The sequence below is a fragment of the Punica granatum genome, chromosome 8, assembly GCF_007655135.1.
Source record: "Punica granatum isolate Tunisia-2019 chromosome 8, ASM765513v2, whole genome shotgun sequence".
NCBI lineage: Eukaryota > Viridiplantae > Streptophyta > Magnoliopsida > Myrtales > Lythraceae > Punica > Punica granatum.
In genome coordinates, this window is record NC_045134.1 from 1,687,008 (window position 1) to 1,706,410 (window position 19,403).

Genomic DNA, 19,403 nt, shown 5'->3' on the forward strand with positions numbered 1-19,403 from the left:
GTCTAAGGGCATGCCCAATGCAAATCTCTCATTGGGTCTCCATTGAGGACTCAGATGGTGCTATGTCACCCTAAGAGAGAATGACCAAAAAGAAAGATCGCATACTCCAATGATTGGTCTCTACTTGAATTTCTATTGCGGTCCATACACTTATTTTAAAAAAAAAAAGAAGAGAAAATAAAAATCTAAAGTAATTGGGTGGCCCTCTGCATGCCACGTAGTTGGAGGAGCAAACCCATATGACAAAAGAGCCATTGGCTCATTTATCCATCTCTTGAAAAAAAAAATTATACTGATAGTCCAAAAAATTTTATAAATATTTTAATATGATATAAAAATTTTTTTTGCTACTTGATGATACAAAATATTTCAAAGTTATTTCAGTATAGTATAAACCGTCATCTCGTTATTAACGCCGTCACACCGATATTGATTGTACAAAACCAATTTTTGTGGGACATTACATGATAGTACAAAATGTTTTGAAGTTATAATTTAATAGTATAAAATATTTTACGTAAATTATATAATTGTGTAAAATTTACAGTTTTGTGAAGGATGACTTAACGACGTCAATGACGAGATGACGGTTTGTACTATATTGAAACAACTTTGAAATATTTTGTACCATATTAAAATATTTATAAAATTTTTTAGATCACTAGTGCAATTTATTCAAAAAATAAATAAATATGCTTCATGTGGAGCAACAGCAAGTAAAGGCCACGTGGCGACCTTTGATTTCTCCAGCGAGATAAAGGAGATGCCTCTAAATAGAAAGACGGGTCTCCCAAATCCGAGCCGCTCCAATGCATGTCGTCTTAGTCTCTCGATTCGTCATATTGGCACTAGGGGTTGGGGAAAGAGACCACATCAAGGATGGCTTGAGATCATCTACAATGGTTAAGGTGACAATGGGTGCCAAGAGGGGCCATCGGAAGACACTTCATTACCATGCAAAAAAGTAAGGTCTCTACTCCATGTTCGCACTCCAAACTCCAATGGTTGGCACTCAAAGTGGTTGCCAGAAGGGACCACGCATTATTTAAGGAAAATCAATGAATATATATGTATTACATAATATAAATAATTAAATTTAATAAATTTAATAACTACAATTAATTTAATTAATAGACATGTAAAGATAATATAATATAAAGTAAATATAATTATGGTGGAGGAGCTTGAGATTTTGGGAATTTGAATTTACAGGGAAATTGAAATTTTACATGTTATTGAGAAAATCATCGAGACTAAATCAATTGGGATTCATTATTTCGAAAGAAAGGAGGATGCAAGGTTGGAGAAATTGAAATTTGGAGTGGGAATATTTTTATATGTGAATTTTTATTTTGAGTTAGAATTTTTATAAAATTAATTAAAATTAAAAAATAAAAAATAAATTGTCAGACCAACGATACGCGACTTCATGTGAACGGCTCTTTCCCCCTTTCTTTTTTTTAAAAAAGGCCAATAAAGCCTTACCCATTGGATTCGGACCGGCCAGGGTGACCAAATTTGGGTCCCAGCTCCAATTTGGGGCTGTTTTGACTAAAATGTAGGCCTGTGGATCTCACCAGTTTTGTTGTGTAGTGTATTGAGTAGTGTATGTAATTGTATATTAAATAATATATGGGGCTTATCAGTTTGATTTTGAAAAAGTATGTTTTATAGTATAGTGTATTGAGTTAAAGTTAAAGTTAAAATTTTAAATTGCGATTCTGAAATCAAACGGAGCGTTAAAAACTTTTTGTCTAGAGTTGAGGATTCATCGCCGACTCCTGGGCCAAATGGGCTTCACTAAATCGGGCCAGTTTTTGGCCCAAAACTTGACTGATCAGAAATTCACCGAAAAGGGACTGCTATGTTTCCTTCTTCCTGATCAATTCAATCTTCCTCAATCTCCTCACTTCGTAGTAAGTCTTGATCCCTAGAGACCCAGCAATCAACGCACCTCCCACGACCATTATCAGGATAGTGGCCCACTGACACCTTCTCCCGACCACAATAGTTATCGTTGCCATGAACACGACCGAGATGCACGCGGAAGCTAACCATATCAGCTTATTAGTGACCTCTGCCATCACTGCTATCACCTCCGCCTCGGCCTCCCCTCGCCCAAGAGCCGTCTGAATCACCACGACAGCTAGGGATGCAAAGAATGCGATGGAGTTGAATATTACTAGGACCTGAACCGGGATGTTGTGGCTCGTCTCTACTGGCGAGCCCGGGATCGTGAAGATGGCAGCAAATGCAATCTGGGCTATGAGGACTGCAGCCTTATTTACCGAGTTGGCATTGTGAATGAGGCCTCCCTGGAGGTTTCGCTCGAGCTCCTTGACAGGCAGGAGGTCGTTCCCTCGGACAGCCCCGTTACGGGAGAGGTGGGCTTTGATCTTCATCGACTCTTCAGAGAAGGGAAGCCCCTCCGCTATGTCGAGAGCGGTCTTCTGCTCTCTGTTCACGGCGTTTACATTCGTCTCAGGATAGAGTAGTAACCCGTGCACTATCTGCAACAGAAAAGGCAGGACATTAAATCTCCCAAAAAAATAAAATTAAAAATTAAGCAGGATATAAAGTTCCGTCCTGTCCAGTGCGACTCGAATCAGATTTCTTTTCCTGGGGCAGCGGCCAGTGTTGATCGAGCTTATACATGAGATTGATCCTCCTTTACATCGGTCCAGTAGTGCTGCTATAGCGATATGCAACACTGTGTTTCCTCCTGAATCTGGTAGCACAAGCACCGCCAGATCCGCCTTAATAAGTAATCTCACAATTTCATGGCTGACCCCTTTACCGGCTATGAGAAGGGCATTCTGCCCTTTCTGGTCTGTACTTCAAGCCAACTGAGGATCTTTCTCGAGCAGGGCTTTTCACCATATCAACATTATGGAGCCTCTCAGCCAGGTGGAGAGCGTCTCGACCTTTGGATAGGGAAACTGAAAAACACGCTAGGCTGCGAGAGTAACTGACTGGTCACAGTATTGTGGCACTTTAGACTAACAAAGATGATCAGGGTTGTGTTGGATGGACCAAATTCTTTGATCACCAGTAGCCTGGGAAATCAGTCTCCCGCCACTGTTTGGAGCCTGGACTTGATCTGTTCAATAAAGTAACCAACGATAACGAAAGATCTGAGAAATACCTCTACTCTCTTTTTCTTGGTTGCGACATGCAATGCAGTGTTGCCGACCTTGTCGCAAAGCATCACTATAGCAGCATCAGCCTCAAGGATCAACCTTACCACCTCACAGCTCTGACCTTTAACAGCCATGTGCAATGCAGTTTGTCCTTTCTTGTCTGTCCTTCGAGCCAACCGAGAATCTTTATCGAGCAATGCTTTGACAATCTCGACATGACCATATCGAGCAGCTAAATGCAGTGCATTCTTCCCATCGGTCCTCGTTATCTCTATCAAGCTGCAATCCTTTGCAAGAAGTTCATTTACAACTGCTGTATGCCCTCTCATGGATGCAGATATTAGAGGGGTAGCGTTCCAGGGGCCAAGTGTTATGCTGAGGCCCGAGTCATGATCTAGTAACACCTGCACAATGGCTTCACAAGAAAAATGTGCAAAATAATAATCAGTAGCCCAACTTTTTGAAGGAACAAGACTTATTATTTACATTACATGTCCTCGAGAACACAACTGTCACAAACCACGTGATGAAAACATTAATTTACACAGAACATGATGCGATTCCCGCCAAGAATGACGAGACCCGACAACTAAAGGAACCCAAGATCGTTCCACGATCAGATTTGATTGACGAACCCTCGACCCGTTGTTTACGACAAAAACAAGAACCTTGGTATAACTGACCTCAACCCGTTGTTTAATGCGAAACAAGAACCTCGGTATATAGGAAGACGCCACAAACGGTAATGGAAAACCGCCTGATAAGTCGATGAAGACACCACAAACGGTGGTGGAAAGCCGTTTGATAAGTCGATGATGAACGCCACGGAAACTTCCGATAAGTTCGATTAGTTCTTCAAGAACCAAAGAGAATACTCTCACAATTTTCTGAATGTTCCTTTCATTAAAAATTGACTAAGATGAATATATATAGACATAAAGTAATCCTAATATGGTCATATCTCCTCCTATAGATAAGGAAATTAAAACCAAGAATATCGATAGAGATATGACATAATCTATAAAGATATAAAATCTAAATACCCCTAGAATATCTCTATGAGATTTAAACTTCAAACAAATCTGATATTATCTTCTGTTGATCATCAACTGTTCTAGAAGCTTCCTTAAACACTTGCTGAATTTAGCCTTGTCCGGAATCTTCTATAACTTGAATAATGTTGATGGATCTTTGTGGATCACGTGATTCATGTCCAATGGGCCTCCACGAATTTGCTTGAGCCCAAACCTCTTGAATCAGGCCGTTGAGTTCATCTTTAAACTTCTTTGCTCGTGCTCGCGTAATCGGTCCAATTGGAACTTGAACTGGATCCCTTGAAGTCGTGCTACGATTTGCATCAGAACAAGTGAGCAAACTGCCTCTTTCAAGTTCAGATATTACATGGCTGCAGGACGCTTTACTCTCTCAACCAGAATATGAACTCCAACATCGTAAGTAAACAATTAACTGAAAAGAAATCAATTTAATACCGTGATGTCCTCGACTTGAAGCTATATGTAAGGCATCAAAGCCAGACCGGTTCTTCTTCATAAGACACTCCTTATTCGAATACTTCAACAATTCCTTCACCAATTCCACATGCCCCCTATCTGCTGCAGTGAACAAAGCTGTCTCTCCTAATTCATTCACCTCATTCACCACGGATACCCTAACGTCGGCAACCTCAGCATCCAGCTCTGCACCACTCAAGGTCCCAACCATTTGCGAATGAATATCATTGAGAATCTGTCTGACTGCTGCGAGGTCACCATGCTGTGCTGCCAAGTGAAGCTCGGTGTCGTTGTGGCGGCCAGTCACTTGTTTGACATACTTCTTCTTAATAGCCTGATCGATCGTCTTGCCAGAATAGGGTAGAACAAGAGCAGGTGCCCTCGATGATGGGGATGGTGTAGGTGATGGATCAGCAGGACTATTTTGGCTTAATTCTGATGTCATTATCAGCCCCTTCTCTAAGTCACTGTTGGTTCCTGCAATATCAATCAACCACAGAAATGAGAAACAAGAGGTAATAATTTCACGAAATCAGTTTTCGAAGACCAGACCCACCTTGTTATAAAACATAATAACCTTTTTGTTCTTTTTTTACAAGCAAGAGACAAACTTCAATGATGTATGCCCATTTTTACCTTAGATCAATCATCCATAAGTTCAATTTCACAAGAATCTACGGTACAATGTGCAAGCTAGCCGAGAGGCCAAGACCCCTTCATAGGAATTAATAATTTTAAGCTCAATTAGGCCTTAATCAAGCTTATGTATTCCACAAGCTTGAAGATAACCGTAATTGTGCACTTAAATTCATATAAGGAATCTATCAATCAATATGACTGACCTGCTCTATTCTAGCTACGAATTCTAAAAGTGAAAGAACAGATAGACATTGCGAAAAACCGAAAGCGCAGCGAAAGCTCAAAGAGAGAGAGGCGATCAAAGCAGAAGAGAGATCGGAGAATAAAGCTAGAGAGAGAGAGAGAGGGAGAGAGGAGATGGAGAGATGCAGACAAAACGTTGGGAGGAAAGGGTAAAGAAGCCACTGAGAAAATGGCGCGAAAGTTCTTCCGTGAGACAAAAGGTTGGCTATATTTTATTTTGGGAAAATAAAATAAAATATAGACAAAAGGTTATGAACAAAGAGATGGGTCTTCCAAATCCGAGCCGCTCCAATGCATGTCGTCTCGATCTCTTGACTCTTCATGTCGGCGCCAAGGATTGGGAAAAGAGACCGCATCAAGGATGGCCTAATATCATTTACAATGGTTGAGGTGACAATGAGTCCCAATAGGGACTCATCGGAAGACAAGTCAGCATTATGTTAAAAAATGAGGTCTCCACTCCATGTTCGCACTCCAAACTCCAATGGTTGGCACTCAAAAGTGGTTGTCAAAAGGGACCAACACACTATTTAAGGAAAATCAATGAATATATATGTATTACATAATATAAATAATTAAATTAAATAAACTTAATTATTGAAATTAATCTAATTAGAAATAATCATAATAATAATCTAATATAATATGAAGTTAATACAATTATCATAGAGGAGCTCGGGATTTTGATAATTTGAATTTGCAGGGAAATTGAAATTTTGCATGTTATTGAGAAAATCATCGAGACTAAATCGATTGGGATCCATTAATTCGGAAGAAAGGAGGAAGCAAGGTTGGAGAAATTGAAATTTGGAGTGGGAATATTTTTATATGTGAATTTTTATTTTGAGTTAGAACTTTTATAAAATTAATTAAAATTAAAAAAATAAATTATTGCCACACCAACGGCTTACGGTTTCATGTGAACGGCTTTTTCCTCCATTGAAAAAAGAAAAAAAATAAAAAATAAAAAAAAAAAAAAAGAGGCCAATAAAGCCCTTACCCATTGGATTGGGACCGGCCGGGGTGAATCCCTCCGCAGAGGGACTGGGCTGGGCATCGGTCAGAGCCCCAATTTGGGGCTGTTTTGGAAAAAATTTTAAAAACTTTTTGTCTTGAGTTGAGGATTTTTCGCCGAATCCTGGGCTAAACGGGCTTCACTAAATCGGGCCTGTTTTCGGCCCCAACCTTGCCCGATCAGAAATTCACAGAAAAGAGACTTCTTCTTGACGGGCTTACGGATAGCCCGATTGCGTCGTAAAAAACATTTGTACCAGTGTGTTTGGTTTTAGAGGTAAATAGAGTTGAATTTTGATTTTAATTGGATTATAATGATTGTGTAAAATTATGAGAAAAAGTGTGAAAAAGTAATGAATAATTGAGAGAATTTAATATTAAAAGTTAAATTGAATGTTTAAAAAAATTAAAGAAAAGAAAAAAAGTAATAATTGTGTTGTTAATTTTTATTGTTCAGTGAATAGAAGTAAAGTTAAAGTTAAAATTTTAAAAACTGATCCTAAAATCAACCGGGCTAGTAACGACTTGGCATATATTTATATACAGTGATTGCTGCTATGTTTCCTTCTTCTTGATCAATTCAATCTTCCTCAATCTCCTCACTTCGTAGTAAGTCTTGATCCCTAGAGACCCAGCAATCAACGCACCTCCCACGACCATTATCAGGATAGTGGCCCACTGACACCTTCTCCCGACCACAATAGTTATCGTTGCCATGAACACGACCGAGATGCACGCGGAAGCTAACCATATCAGCTTATTAGTTACCTCTGCCATCACTGCTATCACCTCGGCCTCGGCCTCCCCTCGGCCAAGAATCGTCTGAATCACCACCACAGCCAGGGATGCAAAGAATGCGATGGAGTTGAATATTACTAGGACCTGAACCGAGATGTTGTGGCTCGTCTCTACTGGTGAGCCCGGGATCGTGAAGATGGCAGCAAATGCTATCTGGGCTATGAGGACTGCAGCCTCATTTACCGAGTTGGCATTGTGAATGAGGCCTCCCTGGAGGTTTCGCTTGAGCTCCTTGACAGGCAGGAGGTCATTCCCTCGGACAGCCCCGTTACGGGAGAGGTGGGCTTTGATCTTCATCGACTCCCTCGAGTAGGGGAGCTCCTCCGCTATGTCGAGAGCTGTCTTCTGGTCCTTGTTCAGCACGTTTACATTCGTCTCAGGATAGAGTAGTAACTCCTGCACTATCTGCAACGCAAAAGACAGGATATAATATTCCGTCTTGTCCAGTGTTATTCGAATCAGATTTCCTTTTCTGGTGCAGTGCCAGGATTTATCGAGCTTATACATCAGACTGGTGGTCCTATAGGTCAGTCCGAGTAGGATTTTTTGGCTATCAATTGCACAAAGCCAGGAGCAGATTCTCTCTTACTATCTCAGCCAACTTACATCAGCGATTCGGCTTTCCCGAATGTGCCATTCTACTGATGCTTAGCTTAAAGGAGAAAGAAACGATTGTATCACGGATAAGTTGTTATACCGCATCTTTTTGCTTCTTTGTGGCGATATGCAACACTGTGTTTCCTCTTGAATCTTGTTGTGCAAGCACCACTGGCTCCGCCTTAACAAGCAGTCTCACAATTTCGTGGCTGATCCCTTTAACGGCCAGGTGAAGGGCATTCTGCCCTTTCTGGTCTGTACTTCGAGCCAACTGAGGTTCTTTCTCGAGCAGGGCTTTCACCATATCCACGTTCTGGAGCCTTGCAGCTAAGTGGAGAGCGTTTCGACCATTGGATTTGGAAACTGACAGCAGGCTAGGACTGTCCGTCTGCGAGAGTAACTGATTGACCACAGTAGCATGGCCCCTTAAGACCGCAAAGACGAGAGGGGTCGTGTTGGATGGACCGGCTTCTTTGATCAGCTCAGGTTCGTAATCTAACAGAGTTTGCACAACATCTGCAGATAACACAGCGATCAGAGTCTAGAAAACTAACATGCACAATAAACACGTCTTAACCCCAGAAAACATGGAATCCTTGATGACTGCAAATTTGCCTCCTCTTTATGTCCCTAATCAACTAAGACAGCAGCTGATCAAACTCTTCCCGAGAGAGGTTGCTGTTCCTGATCTTGCTTTGGTTTCATTCAGTAAGTCCCACGAAATGTTAGACAGCAGCAATTACGAACTACGGAAAAAAGAACATATATATCTTACGTGGTCTTACGCCAACTGCTAAACATAATCAATCACAATTTTCGAATTACGACTTGGTATAGGCAACTAACAAACTGTGACATCGTCACACCAAACTGAACCACGTTTGGTGGCTCGAAATGGACGCACTAATGGCAGCATGACTTTGGTAATAATAATCATTTCATGAAACAAATTGATAGAAAACATCCTTAAAAATTATCTCACCGGCATGTCCCTGAAAGGCAGCGATATGCAAGGGATTGAACCCGTCTTTGCTACTCCGGCGGACTTCTTCGCTGTTGGAATGCTTCAGCAGCTCTTTCACAACCTCGGCCTTCCCTTTCTTTGCAGCCAAGAACAGAGCAGACTCTCCCAGCTCGTTCACTTCACTCACCAGAGATGATGCCTTGAGCTTCGAATCATCGGAACCCTTCTCATCGATATCCCGGAAAATCCGCCTCACCAATTCCACATCACCGATCTCAGCTGCAAAGTGCAATTTGCGGCAGATCTCGGCATCCACAGCACTCACCTCAGCAGGTTGCTGGGTCGAATCGGGGAGGTCACTGGGTAATCTGATCGAGCCATTCTCGAGGTCCCTCTCTGTTCTTGCATAGAACAATAACACCAGTTAAGAATCACCCCACGAAATTAGAAAAACAGAGAGAGGGGAGAGAAGAGGAGACCTTCTGATTGTGGTGGAGCTGCCATGTTCTTGGACACAGAAGCTTGCATAGAACTATAACATCAGGACGTTGCCTTCTGTCTATACCGGATCAATAAAAGGGTTGAATCAATGGACACAAAAAAATCAAACCAGTTTTACCATTAACCAAGATGACGATCGAGTTAATGTCAACACGATTACGACATGTTTGACCCCGAGACGCCTTGCTAGGGCGGGAGTTTGGTGATTGTCACAGCTGAACTCATAAAGTAAATATATATTTTATCATCACATGGGCCGGGTTCGGGTTGGGGCTGGATTTGAGCTCCCGTGGACCCGGCGCATGTGATAATCTCCCCCATTGGAAAAAACGGCAGCGTCTCGTGAGACCGTTAAAACGGAGGGAACTGGGACAAACTAACTTAACCGACCGTGGCTGATGACATGAATTGCAGGAACCTCGCCAGAGCATCTCTCCCGCCTCTCGACCGGAACTCCTTCCTTCGCCTCCTCGAGGGCTCCGCCGCCGTCTCACAACTCGCCCAGACCCATGCCCAGATCATCGTCAGCGGCTACAAGAACGACATATCCCCCGTCACCAAGCTCATCCACAAGCTCTGCGACTTTAAGGCCGTAGCCTACGCCCGCGCCCTCTTCCTCTCCGTCCCGAAGCCCGACCTCTTCCTCTTCAACGTACTCATCAGGGGGTTCTCCGGCTGCGGCTCTCCGGCATCTTCAGTCTCCCTGTACACCCACCTGTTGGGGATAGGGATGTACTCAACCAAGCAATAACGCAGCGATTAATCTTCCTCCCCTTCTAGTGTAATCGAGATAGGAACTAATCAAATCAACCAACAAGCAGTAAAGTAAAACAACACCAAGAATTTTACGTGGAAAACCCCAATGTGGGGAAAAACCACGGGACCAACTCCGAATCAACGATCCACTATGAAGGTTATACAATGTCTTTCATCAAGGGTAAACCCTTGGATCACCAAACTCAAGAGAAACACTCTCTTGGATCACCCAAATACTAAATTCGTCACCCACACCGGGTGGTTCACAAAATCAGCTGAAACAGCACCTACAGAGCTCGAATAGAAATTCTGACCGTTCAGAAGTTAGCCCCACGTGTTGTGAAGCTGCTGTCAAAATTTCGTCCCAATCGGAGTTCGTTTGATATACCGATCGAGGTTTGATCTCCAGCTGCGCGCTGCCCCTTTGCTGCTGCTGTGCTGCCGCCTTTGCTGCTGCTGTTCTGCCGCCTCTTCAAATCTGCAGCTCTTCTGCCGCTGCTGTCTACACTCTGCTGCTACTGCAGTCTGCTGCTGCTTTTATACCTCAGCTGATTTGCTGAAGAATAAACCCTAACAAAAATGGGTTCTTGGGCCTATTAAAGCCCGATAAAAGCCCAATACAATTTGAGCCCAACTTCCTCCAAATTGGAGGGATACCCAACAAACTCCCCCTCCCGACTATTTGGAGGCTTCAAGCATACCGGCTATACTTCGGCAAACATGAAGTTTCTCCCTAGCGAGAGGTTTTGTCATCATATCAGCTCCATTCTCATCGGTGTGCACTTTGTCTAGCTTCACCAGCTTGGACTCCAACACATCTCTAATCCAATGAAGCTTGATATCGATATGCTTCGACCTCGAATGGAAAGTGGGATTCTTGCAAAGATGAATTGCGCTTTGACTATCACAGTGTAGAACATACCTTTCTTGCTTCAAGCTCAACTCCTGCAAAAACTTTTGCAACCACAACATCTCCTTGCAACCTTCGGTCACCGCAATGTATTCGGCTTCCGTTGTAGACAAAGCGATGCACTTTTGAAGCCTTGATTGCCATGAGATAGCTCCCCTGCAAAAGTCATCAAGTATCCCGAAGTGGATTTCCGGGAATCGATATCTCCTGCCATATCTGCATCCGTGTAGCCCACTAACTCCGGCTTACCAGTGCCAAAGTGTAAACACACCTTGGATGTTCCTCTGAGATACCTCAGAATCCACTTAACTGCATTCCAATGCTCTTTCCCCGGATTGGAGAGAAAACGACTAACCACACCAACAGAATGAGCGATATCTGGTCTTGTACAGACCATGGCATACATCAAACTTCCTACAGCTGATGAGTAAGGAACTTTCTTCATCTCTTCTTTCTCCTTCTCACTTGTAGGACATTGCTTCGAGCTAAGTTTGAAATGAGAAGCAAGTGGTGATGAAACTGGTTTAGCATTACCCATATTGAACCGATCCAAAATCTTCTCGATGTACTTCTCTTGAGAAAGCCAAAGTTTTCCACTTGATCTGTCACGAGAAATATGCATCCCAAGGATCTGCTTTGCCGGTCCCAAATCCTTCATGGCAAAGGACTTGTTGAGCTCCTTCTTCAACTCTGTAATCTTGCTCATATCATGACCAACAAGTAGCATATCATCCACATATAACAGTAAAATGATAAAATCACCATTCGAGAATTGTTTCACGAACACACAATGATCTGAAGTTGTCCGTGTGTAGCCATGGCTCAACATGAAAGAGTCAAACTTTTTGTACCACTGCCGAGGTGCTTGTTTAAGCCCATACAAGCTCTTTCTCAGCCTGCACACCAAATGCTCCTTACCTTTAACTCGGAATCCTTCAGGCTGCTCCATATATATTTCTTCCTCCAAGTCACCATGCAGGAAAGCTGTTTTTACATCGAGCTGCTCGATCTCCAAATTCAGACTAGCTGCCAGTGCGAGAACAACTCGGATCGATGACATCTTGACAACAGGCGAGAAGATCTCCTCGAAGTCAACTCCTTTCTTCTGGTTGAAACCTTTCACTACCAGTCGAGCTTTGTATCGAGGTCGCGAGTTCTCTGTCTTCAACCTGTAGACCCATTTGTTCTTCAATGCTCTCTTACCTTGCGGTAGCTTCACTAGGTCATACGTGTGATTTTCAGACAAGGAGTTCATCTCCTCATTCATCGCCTTCAACCAGTGCTCCTTGTGCTCATGTGCCACAGCTTCATCATAGCACTCAGGTTCTCCCCCGTCAGTCAGTAGCACATACTCATGAGGCGGATATCTTGTAGATGGTCGTCTTATTCTATCAGATTGTCTAGGTAGATCTGCAAGCTCTAACTGTAACCGCGAGCCTGTATCATCCGTAGTCACATCATCATCTACCTGAGGAACCTCACCCCCAGTCGTGGTTTCTTCATACTCACCAGGTACCTCTTCCACTGGATGCTCTACATCAACCGGTACAGGAATAGAGATCTCGTGAGGATTGTCTGCTCTGGCCTTCTCTAACTTTTGCAAATCCTCGATTGTCTGGTCCTCAAAGAAGACAACATCCCTGCTCCTGATGATCTTCTTGCTATCAGGGTCCCAAAGCCTGTACCCGAACTCTTCATGTGCATAACCCAAGAAGATGCACTGTTTTGCCTTGGCATCAAGTTTTGATCTTTCATCTCGAGGAATGTGAACATATGCCTTGCACCCGAAGACTCTGAGATGCTTGTATGATACTTTCTTGCCGGTCCACACCTGCTGGGGTACATCTCCATCAAGTGCAACTGACGGTGTAAGATTAATAAGATCAACCGCTGACCTCATTGCCTCGCCCCAGAAAGGCTTAGACAGTTTCGCTTGAGAAAGCATACAACGAACTCTCTCAACAATTGTGCGGTTCATTCTCTCTGCAAGCCCGTTCTGTTGTGGTGTCTTCGGTACCGTCTTCTCAAGTTTGATACCGTGAGTCCTGCAATAGTTCTCGAAAGGACCCCTATACTCACCACCATTATCAGCTCTGACACATTTCAGCTTCATGCCTGTTTCTCTTTCCACTGCTACATGGAAGTTCTTGAAAATCTCAGTCACCTGATCTTTAGTTCTCATAGGGTAAGCCCAAACTTTCCTGGTGTGATCATCTATAAATGTCACAAAATAGAGAGCACCACCAAGAGATCTATCCGACATAAAACAAACATCTGTATGCACAAGATCAAGTATATGATGGCATCTAGAGGGACGACTTCTAACAAAAGAAACTCTCCTCTGCTTACCAGCTAAACAGTGATCACAAGTGCTCAAGTGCATACCTTTAACGGGCAAAGACTGCTTTCTAGCAAGAATTTGAATACCTTTCTCGCTGATATGTCCGAGTCTCCTGTGCCATAGCTCGATAGGATAATCCTCAGCAACATTAATTTGACCGGAATTGTGTCTGGCACGCAGCCTGTAGAGAGTGTCGGTCTTCTGACCCCGTGCCACAATCAACGAACCCTTGGAGAGCTTCCATCTCCCATTACTAAATTCGTTACTGTAGCCTTCATCATCAAGCTGACCCGTCGAGATTAGGTTAAGGCGAATTTCTGGAACATGCCTCACCTTCTTCAAAAACAACTTGCAGCCAAGCTCGGTCTCTAGACAGACATCACCAATACCGACAATCTTGCATGATTGTCCATTCCCATTCTCACATAACCATAGTCCCCGGTAGTGTAAGATGAAAAGAAACCCCGATGAGGAGTGACATGAAACGAGGCACCTGTATCTGCAACCCAGGTAGAGTCCTGACATGTGAAATTCACATAGGCTTCATCACAAATGATGTAGGTCTCTCCATCAGATGCCACTGCTGTAGTACCTTCTTCCTTCTTGCTCTCACCGTTGCCATTCTGATTTTTCTTCGGAACTCTACACTCCCTTTTGTAGTGTCCCTCTTTTCCACAGTGATAGCAAGTGACCACTTTCCTCGTCTTCGACTTTGATCTACCCCTTGATTTGCCACGTGAGTTACTATGCTTGGAAGAGAAATTTCTGCTTTGACTTCTCCCCCGTTGTTCAGTAACCAAAGCTTCAGACTGAATGGAAATCCCCGAGCCTTTCCTTCTAGTCTCCTCATTAAATAAACTGTCTGTCACCGTGGCCAACGATAGCTTCCCGTTTGGCGCAGAATTGCTTAATGCAACCACAAGTGTGTCCCAATTATCCGGTAGAATCCCTAAAAGTAGACAGGCCTGCAACTCATCGGGTAATATTATCTCCAGGTTCGTCAACTGGTTAATAATATCTTGGAAATTACTCATGTGCGCAGCCATATCACCTCCATCCTGGAAACGAAGATGAACCAGCTTCTTCACGAGGAATGCCTAATTTTGTGGTGTCTTCCTCGCATAGAGATTTGTCAATTTATCCCACAAAGCTTTTGCATTTGTCTCCTGAGCAACATGATGATAAATACTATTGTCTATCCACTGCCGAATCAAACCAATAGTCTTCCGATTTGTGCGTTCCCAAGCCTTGTCATCCTTATCTTTGGGTTTCGCGGAATCCCCTTCAATAGGATCGTACAAATCCCTGCAAAATAGAAGATCCTCCATCCGAGACTTCCATATAGAGTAGTTGGTTGCATTCAACTTGAACATAGATCCTGTAGACTCCTCCATCTCGAAAACACCGAAAAAACTCAAACTTCTCTAACCCGAAACTCTGATACCACTTGTTGGGGTTAGGGATGTACTCAACCAAGCAATAACGCAGCGATTAATCTTCCTCCCCTTCTAGTGTAATCGAGATAGGAACTAATCAAATCAACCAACAAGCAGTAAAGTAAAACAACACCAAGAATTTTACGTGGAAAACCCCAATGTGGGGAAAAACCACGGGACCAACTCCGAATCAACGATCCACTATGAAGGTTATACAATGTCTTTCATCAAGGGTAAACCCTTGGATCACCAAACTCAAGAGAAACACTCTCTTGGATCACCCAAATACTAAATTCGTCACCCACACCGGGTGGTTCACAAAATCAGCTGAAACAGCACTTACAGAGCTCGAATAGAAATTCTGACCGTTCAGAAGTTAGCCCCACGTGTTGTGAAGCTGCTGTCAAAATTTCGTCCCAATCGGAGTTCGTTTGATATACCGATCGAGGTTTGATCTCCAGCTGCGCGCTGCCCCTTTGCTGCTGCTGTGCTGCCGCCTTTGCTGCTGCTGTTCTGCCGCCTCTTCAAATCTGCAGCTCTTCTGCCGCTGCTGTCTACACTCTGCTGCTACTGCAGTCTGCTGCTGCTTTTATACCTCAGCTGATTTGCTGAAGAATAAACCCTAACAAAAATGGGTTCTTGGGCCTATTAAAGCCCGATAAAAGCCCAATACAATTTGAGCCCAACTTCCTCCAAATTGGAGGGATACCCAACAAACTCCCCCTCCCGACTATTTGGAGGCTTCAAGCATACCGGCTATACTTCGGCAAAAAGAACATATATATCTTACGTGGTCTTACGCCAACTGCTAAACATAATCAATCACAATTTTCGAATTACGACTTGGTATAGGCAACTAACAAACTGTGACATCGTCACACCAAACTGAACCACGTTTGGTGGCTCGAAATGGACGCACTAATGGCAGCATGACTTTGGTAATAATAATCATTTCATGAAACAAATTGATAGAAAACATCCTTAAAAATTATCTCACCGGCATGTCCCTGAAAGGCAGCGATATGCAAGGGATTGAACCCGTCTTTGCTACTCCGGCGGACTTCTTCGCTGTTGGAATGCTTCAGCAGCTCTTTCACAACCTCGGCCTTCCCTTTCTTTGCAGCCGAGAACAGAGCAGACTCTCCCAGCTCGTTCACTTCACTCACCAGAGATGATGCCTTGAGCTTCGAATCATCGGAACCCTTCTCATCGATATCCCGGAAAATCCGCCTCACCAATTCCACATCACCGATCTCAGCTGCAAAGTGCAATTTGCGGCAGATCTCGGCATCCACAGCACTCACCTCAGCAGGTTGCTGGGTCGAATCGGGGAGGTCACTGGGTAATCTGATCGAGCCATTCTCGAGGTCCCTCTCTGTTCTTGCATAGAACAATAACACCAGTTAAGAATCACCCCACGAAATTAGAAAAACAGAGAGAGAGAGGAGAGAAGAGGAGACCTTCTGATTGTGGTGGAGCTGCCATGTTCTTGGACACAGAAGCTTGCATAGAACTATAACATCAGGACGTTGCCTTCTGTCTATACCGGATCAATAAAAGGGTTGAATCAATGGACACAAAAAAATCAAACCAGTTTTACCATTAACCAAGATGACGATCGAGTTAATGTCAACACGATTACGACATGTTTGACCCCGAGACGCCTTGCTAGGGCGGGAGTTTGGTGATTGTCACAGCTGAACTCATAAAGTAAATATATATTTTATCATCACATGGGCCGGGTTCGGGTTGGGGCTGGATTTGAGCTCCCGTGGACCCGGCGCATGTGAGAATCTCCCCCATTGGAAAAAACGGCAGCGTCTCGTGAGACCGTTAAAACGGAGGGAACTGGGACAAACTAACTTAACCGACCGTGGCTGATGACATGAATTGCAGGAACCTCGCCAGAGCATCTCTCCCGCCTCTCGACCGGAACTCCTTCCTTCGCCTCCTCGAGGGCTCCGCCGCCGTCTCACAACTCGCCCAGACCCACGCCCAGATCATCGTCAGCGGCTACAAGAACGACATATCCCCCGTCACCAAGCTCATCCACAAGCTCTGCGACTTTAAGGCCGTAGCCTACGCCCGCGCCCTCTTCCTCTCCGTCCCGAAGCCCGACCTCTTCCTCTTCAACGTACTCATCAGGGGGTTCTCCGGCTGCGGCTCTCCGGCATCTTCAGTCTCCCTGTACACCCACCTGAGAAGGAACACTCCTCTGCGCCCTGATAACTTCACTTACGCCTTTGCAGTCTCGTCGTCGTCGGGGCTCGCAAGCGAGAAAGTTGGATTCTTGCTTCATGGACATGCACTGGTCGATGGTTTCGGGTCCGACTTATTCGTCGGGTCCTCCTTGGTCGATTTCTACTTCAAGTTTTCAAGGGTCGAGCTGGCGCAGAAGGTGTTCGACCGAATGCCCGAGAAAGACACCGTCCTGTGGAATACCATGATTTCTGGACTGGTGAAGAACTGCTGCTTCGAAGATTCGATTAGTGTCTTTGCAGAGATGGCTGCCGGAAGTGGGGTCCGCTTGGACCCAACGTCAGTGGCCTCTGTTCTCCCTGCGGCAGCAGAGTTGCAATGGCTTAGAATTGGAGCAGGAATCCAGTGCTTGGCGCTAAAACTCGGGTTCAGTTCTCATGTTCATGTGTTGACGGGCCTCATATCCCTGTATTCGAAAAGCAGTGACATGGACACATCAAAGGCATTGTTTGAGCAGATCAACCGGCCCGATTTGGTATCGTACAATGCTATGATTTCTGGATATACTACTAATTCAGACACTGAGTCGTCCCTCAGGTTGTTCAAGGAGTTGCTTGAACTTGGTTTTCAAGTCAACTCAAGCACAATTGTGGGGTTAATTCCCGTATTTTATCCATTTGGTCATTTAAGCCTAACTCGCTCTGTTCATAGCTTTTCTGTGAAGTCGGGTGTCATCTCAAATGCTGCTGTTTCAACTGCATTAACTACCGTATACAGTAGATTGAATGAAATAGAACCTGCTCGGCTGATTTTCGATGAATCAAGGGAGAAAACCTTAGCTTCTTGGAATGCCATGATCTCAGGTTATGCTCAGAATGGTCTCACAGAGAAAGCGATTGCCCTTTTCCGAGATATGCAGGTCTCCAGAGTGGATCCAAATCCGGTTACTGTGACTAGCATTCTCTCGGCCTGCGCACAGCTCGGGGCTCTCAGTCTAGGAAAGTGGGTCCATGACCTGATAAGAAGAAAGGGTTTCCTCTCCAACTTATATGTCTTAACGGCTCTTATTGACATGTACACTAAGTGTGGAAGCATTGAAGAGGCTCGAAATTTATTTGATAATGCAACCGAGAAGAATGCGGTCACTTGGAACTCCATGATCTCAGGATATGGTCTTCACGGGCACGGGCAGGAAGCCCTGAAGCTCTTCGATGAAATGTTGAAGTCTGGGGTTTCGCCCTCTGCAGTTACCTTCCTCTCAGTTCTGTATGCTTGTAGCCATGCAGGTCTCGTGGACAAAGGAGAAGAGATCTTCCATTTTATGGTGCATGATTTTGGGTTTGAGCCATTGCCTGAGCACTATGCCTGCATGGTCGATGTCCTTGGTCGGGCAGGGCAGTTGGAGAGAGCGCTGGAGTTTATAAAGTCAATGAGAGTGGTGCCGGGGCCCCCAGTGTGGGGTGCATTGCTAGGTGCCTGCATGATCCACAAGAACACAAGACTAGCACAAGAGGCCTCTGAGAAGTTATTCAATTTGGACTCAGAGAATGTCGGATATTATGTCTTGCTCTCGAATATATACTCGGTAGATAAGAATTACTCACAGGCTGCTTTGGTGAGACAAGTTGTGAAGCATAGAAACTTGGCAAAAACTCCAGGTGCTACCTTAATAGAGATCAGTGACGTTCCTTACGTGTTCACAGCAGGGGACAACTCTCATCCACAAACAAAGGCAATATATACGATGCTGGAGAAGTTGTCAGGGAAGATGTTAGAAGCTGGGTATAAGCCGGAGACTGTGACAGCCCTACACGATGTGGAAGAAGAAGAGAAGGAGCTCATGGTGAAGATTCACAGTGAGAAGTTGGCAATAGCCTTTGGTCTAATTGAGAGCAAACCTGGGACAGAAATTAGAATCTTTAAGAACCTTAGGGTCTGTTTGGACTGCCACAGTTGGACGAAATTTGCATCGAAGATTACAGAGAGGGTTATTGTTGTCAGGGATGCCAATAGGTTTCATCACTTTAAGGATGGAGTCTGTTCTTGTGGAGACTATTGGTGAAGCAAGAAAAGAGAAGAGAATTTGTTTCTCATTCTTTTATTATTCTTTGATAAGAAAAGTTTTGATGAGATGCTACTTGATCAGTTTGATTTCGTCAATGCATTGGCCTTGATTGATTTCTTTTTGCTCCATCATATTTTCTTGGTTTAATTGGGGTCGGAGAGTTAATTGGATAATCTCGTGTTACAGTACAGCAGTTTAGCACGAATAGCTCAAGTGGTCTCTCTTGTCCTGCCCCTTATTTGAAGGGTGATACAACTAACTATATCAACACTCTTATGCTTTATATAGT

The 19,403-nt window shown here is 44.0% G+C and overlaps 4 protein-coding genes across 6 annotated transcripts; 1 reads left to right on the forward strand and 3 right to left on the reverse strand.

The window, feature by feature from the left end:
* Positions 1-1,704: 1,704 nt before the first annotated feature.
* On the reverse strand, positions 1,705-5,647 carry LOC116187249 (ankyrin repeat-containing protein ITN1-like). 3 transcript variants are annotated; one of them, XM_031515906.1, is made up of 4 exons: positions 5,288-5,485; positions 4,631-5,128; positions 3,146-3,555; positions 1,705-2,510 (listed from the first exon to the last, which is right to left on the reverse strand). In XM_031515906.1, the coding sequence occupies exons 2-4, from the start codon at positions 5,094-5,096 to the stop codon at positions 1,863-1,865; spliced, it is 1,524 nt and encodes a 507-aa protein (XP_031371766.1). In that variant the 5' UTR covers positions 5,097-5,128; positions 5,288-5,485; the 3' UTR covers positions 1,705-1,862. The 3 variants fall into 3 exon arrangements, with proteins under 3 accessions (XP_031371766.1, XP_031371765.1, XP_031371763.1); XM_031515903.1 differs by lacking the exon at positions 5,288-5,485 and adding an exon at positions 5,494-5,647 and having other exon boundaries at positions 1,706-2,510; XM_031515905.1 differs by having other exon boundaries at positions 4,631-5,485.
* A 1,320-nt stretch (positions 5,648-6,967) lies between these two features.
* LOC116187292 (ankyrin repeat-containing protein ITN1-like) lies at positions 6,968-9,561 on the reverse strand. The gene is made up of 4 exons (XM_031515945.1): positions 9,386-9,561; positions 8,925-9,302; positions 8,043-8,458; positions 6,968-7,750 (listed from the first exon to the last, which is right to left on the reverse strand). Exons 1-4 carry the CDS (start codon positions 9,432-9,434, stop codon positions 7,103-7,105), a joined length of 1,491 nt encoding a protein of 496 aa, XP_031371805.1. The 5' UTR covers positions 9,435-9,561; the 3' UTR covers positions 6,968-7,102.
* A 6,080-nt stretch (positions 9,562-15,641) lies between these two features.
* Positions 15,642-16,516, reverse strand: LOC116188578 (ankyrin repeat-containing protein ITN1-like). The gene is made up of 2 exons (XM_031518026.1): positions 16,311-16,516; positions 15,642-16,225 (listed from the first exon to the last, which is right to left on the reverse strand). Exons 1-2 carry the CDS (start codon positions 16,357-16,359, stop codon positions 15,804-15,806), a joined length of 471 nt encoding a protein of 156 aa, XP_031373886.1. The 5' UTR covers positions 16,360-16,516; the 3' UTR covers positions 15,642-15,803.
* Positions 16,517-16,681: 165 nt separating this feature from the next.
* On the forward strand, positions 16,682-19,240 carry LOC116188577 (pentatricopeptide repeat-containing protein At4g30700). The gene has a single exon (XM_031518025.1). It carries the CDS (start codon positions 16,736-16,738, stop codon positions 19,109-19,111), a length of 2,376 nt encoding a protein of 791 aa, XP_031373885.1. The 5' UTR covers positions 16,682-16,735; the 3' UTR covers positions 19,112-19,240.
* The last annotated feature ends 163 nt before the right edge of the window (positions 19,241-19,403 follow it).

What these genes read in the sequence shown, in the direction of transcription:
- LOC116187249 (XM_031515906.1), bottom strand. Translation starts at nt 5,096, where the DNA reads ATGACATCAGAATTAAGCCAAAATAGTCCTGCTGATCCATCACCTACA. An exon ending in TTCAAGTCGAGGACATCACG is followed by an intron (nt 3,556 to 4,630) that starts GTATTAAATTGA and finishes TTTCTTGTGAAG; the next exon opens with CCATTGTGCAGGTGTTACTA. An exon ending in CCAAGAAAAAGAGAGTAGAG is followed by an intron (nt 2,511 to 3,145) that starts GTATTTCTCAGA and finishes TTTCTGTTGCAG; the next exon opens with ATAGTGCACGGGTTACTACT.
- LOC116187292 (XM_031515945.1), bottom strand. Translation starts at nt 9,434, where the DNA reads ATGCAAGCTTCTGTGTCCAAGAACATGGCAGCTCCACCACAATCAGAA. An exon ending in AGCTCCACCACAATCAGAAG is followed by an intron (nt 9,303 to 9,385) that starts GTCTCCTCTTCT and finishes ATGCAAGAACAG; the next exon opens with AGAGGGACCTCGAGAATGGC. An exon ending in CAAAGAAGCAAAAAGATGCG is followed by an intron (nt 7,751 to 8,042) that starts GTATAACAACTT and finishes TTTGCGTTGCAG; the next exon opens with ATAGTGCAGGAGTTACTACT.
- LOC116188578 (XM_031518026.1), bottom strand. Translation starts at nt 16,359, where the DNA reads ATGCAAGCTTCTGTGTCCAAGAACATGGCAGCTCCACCACAATCAGAA. An exon ending in AGCTCCACCACAATCAGAAG is followed by an intron (nt 16,226 to 16,310) that starts GTCTCCTCTTCT and finishes ATGCAAGAACAG; the next exon opens with AGAGGGACCTCGAGAATGGC.
- LOC116188577 (XM_031518025.1), top strand. Translation starts at nt 16,736, where the DNA reads ATGAATTGCAGGAACCTCGCCAGAGCATCTCTCCCGCCTCTCGACCGG.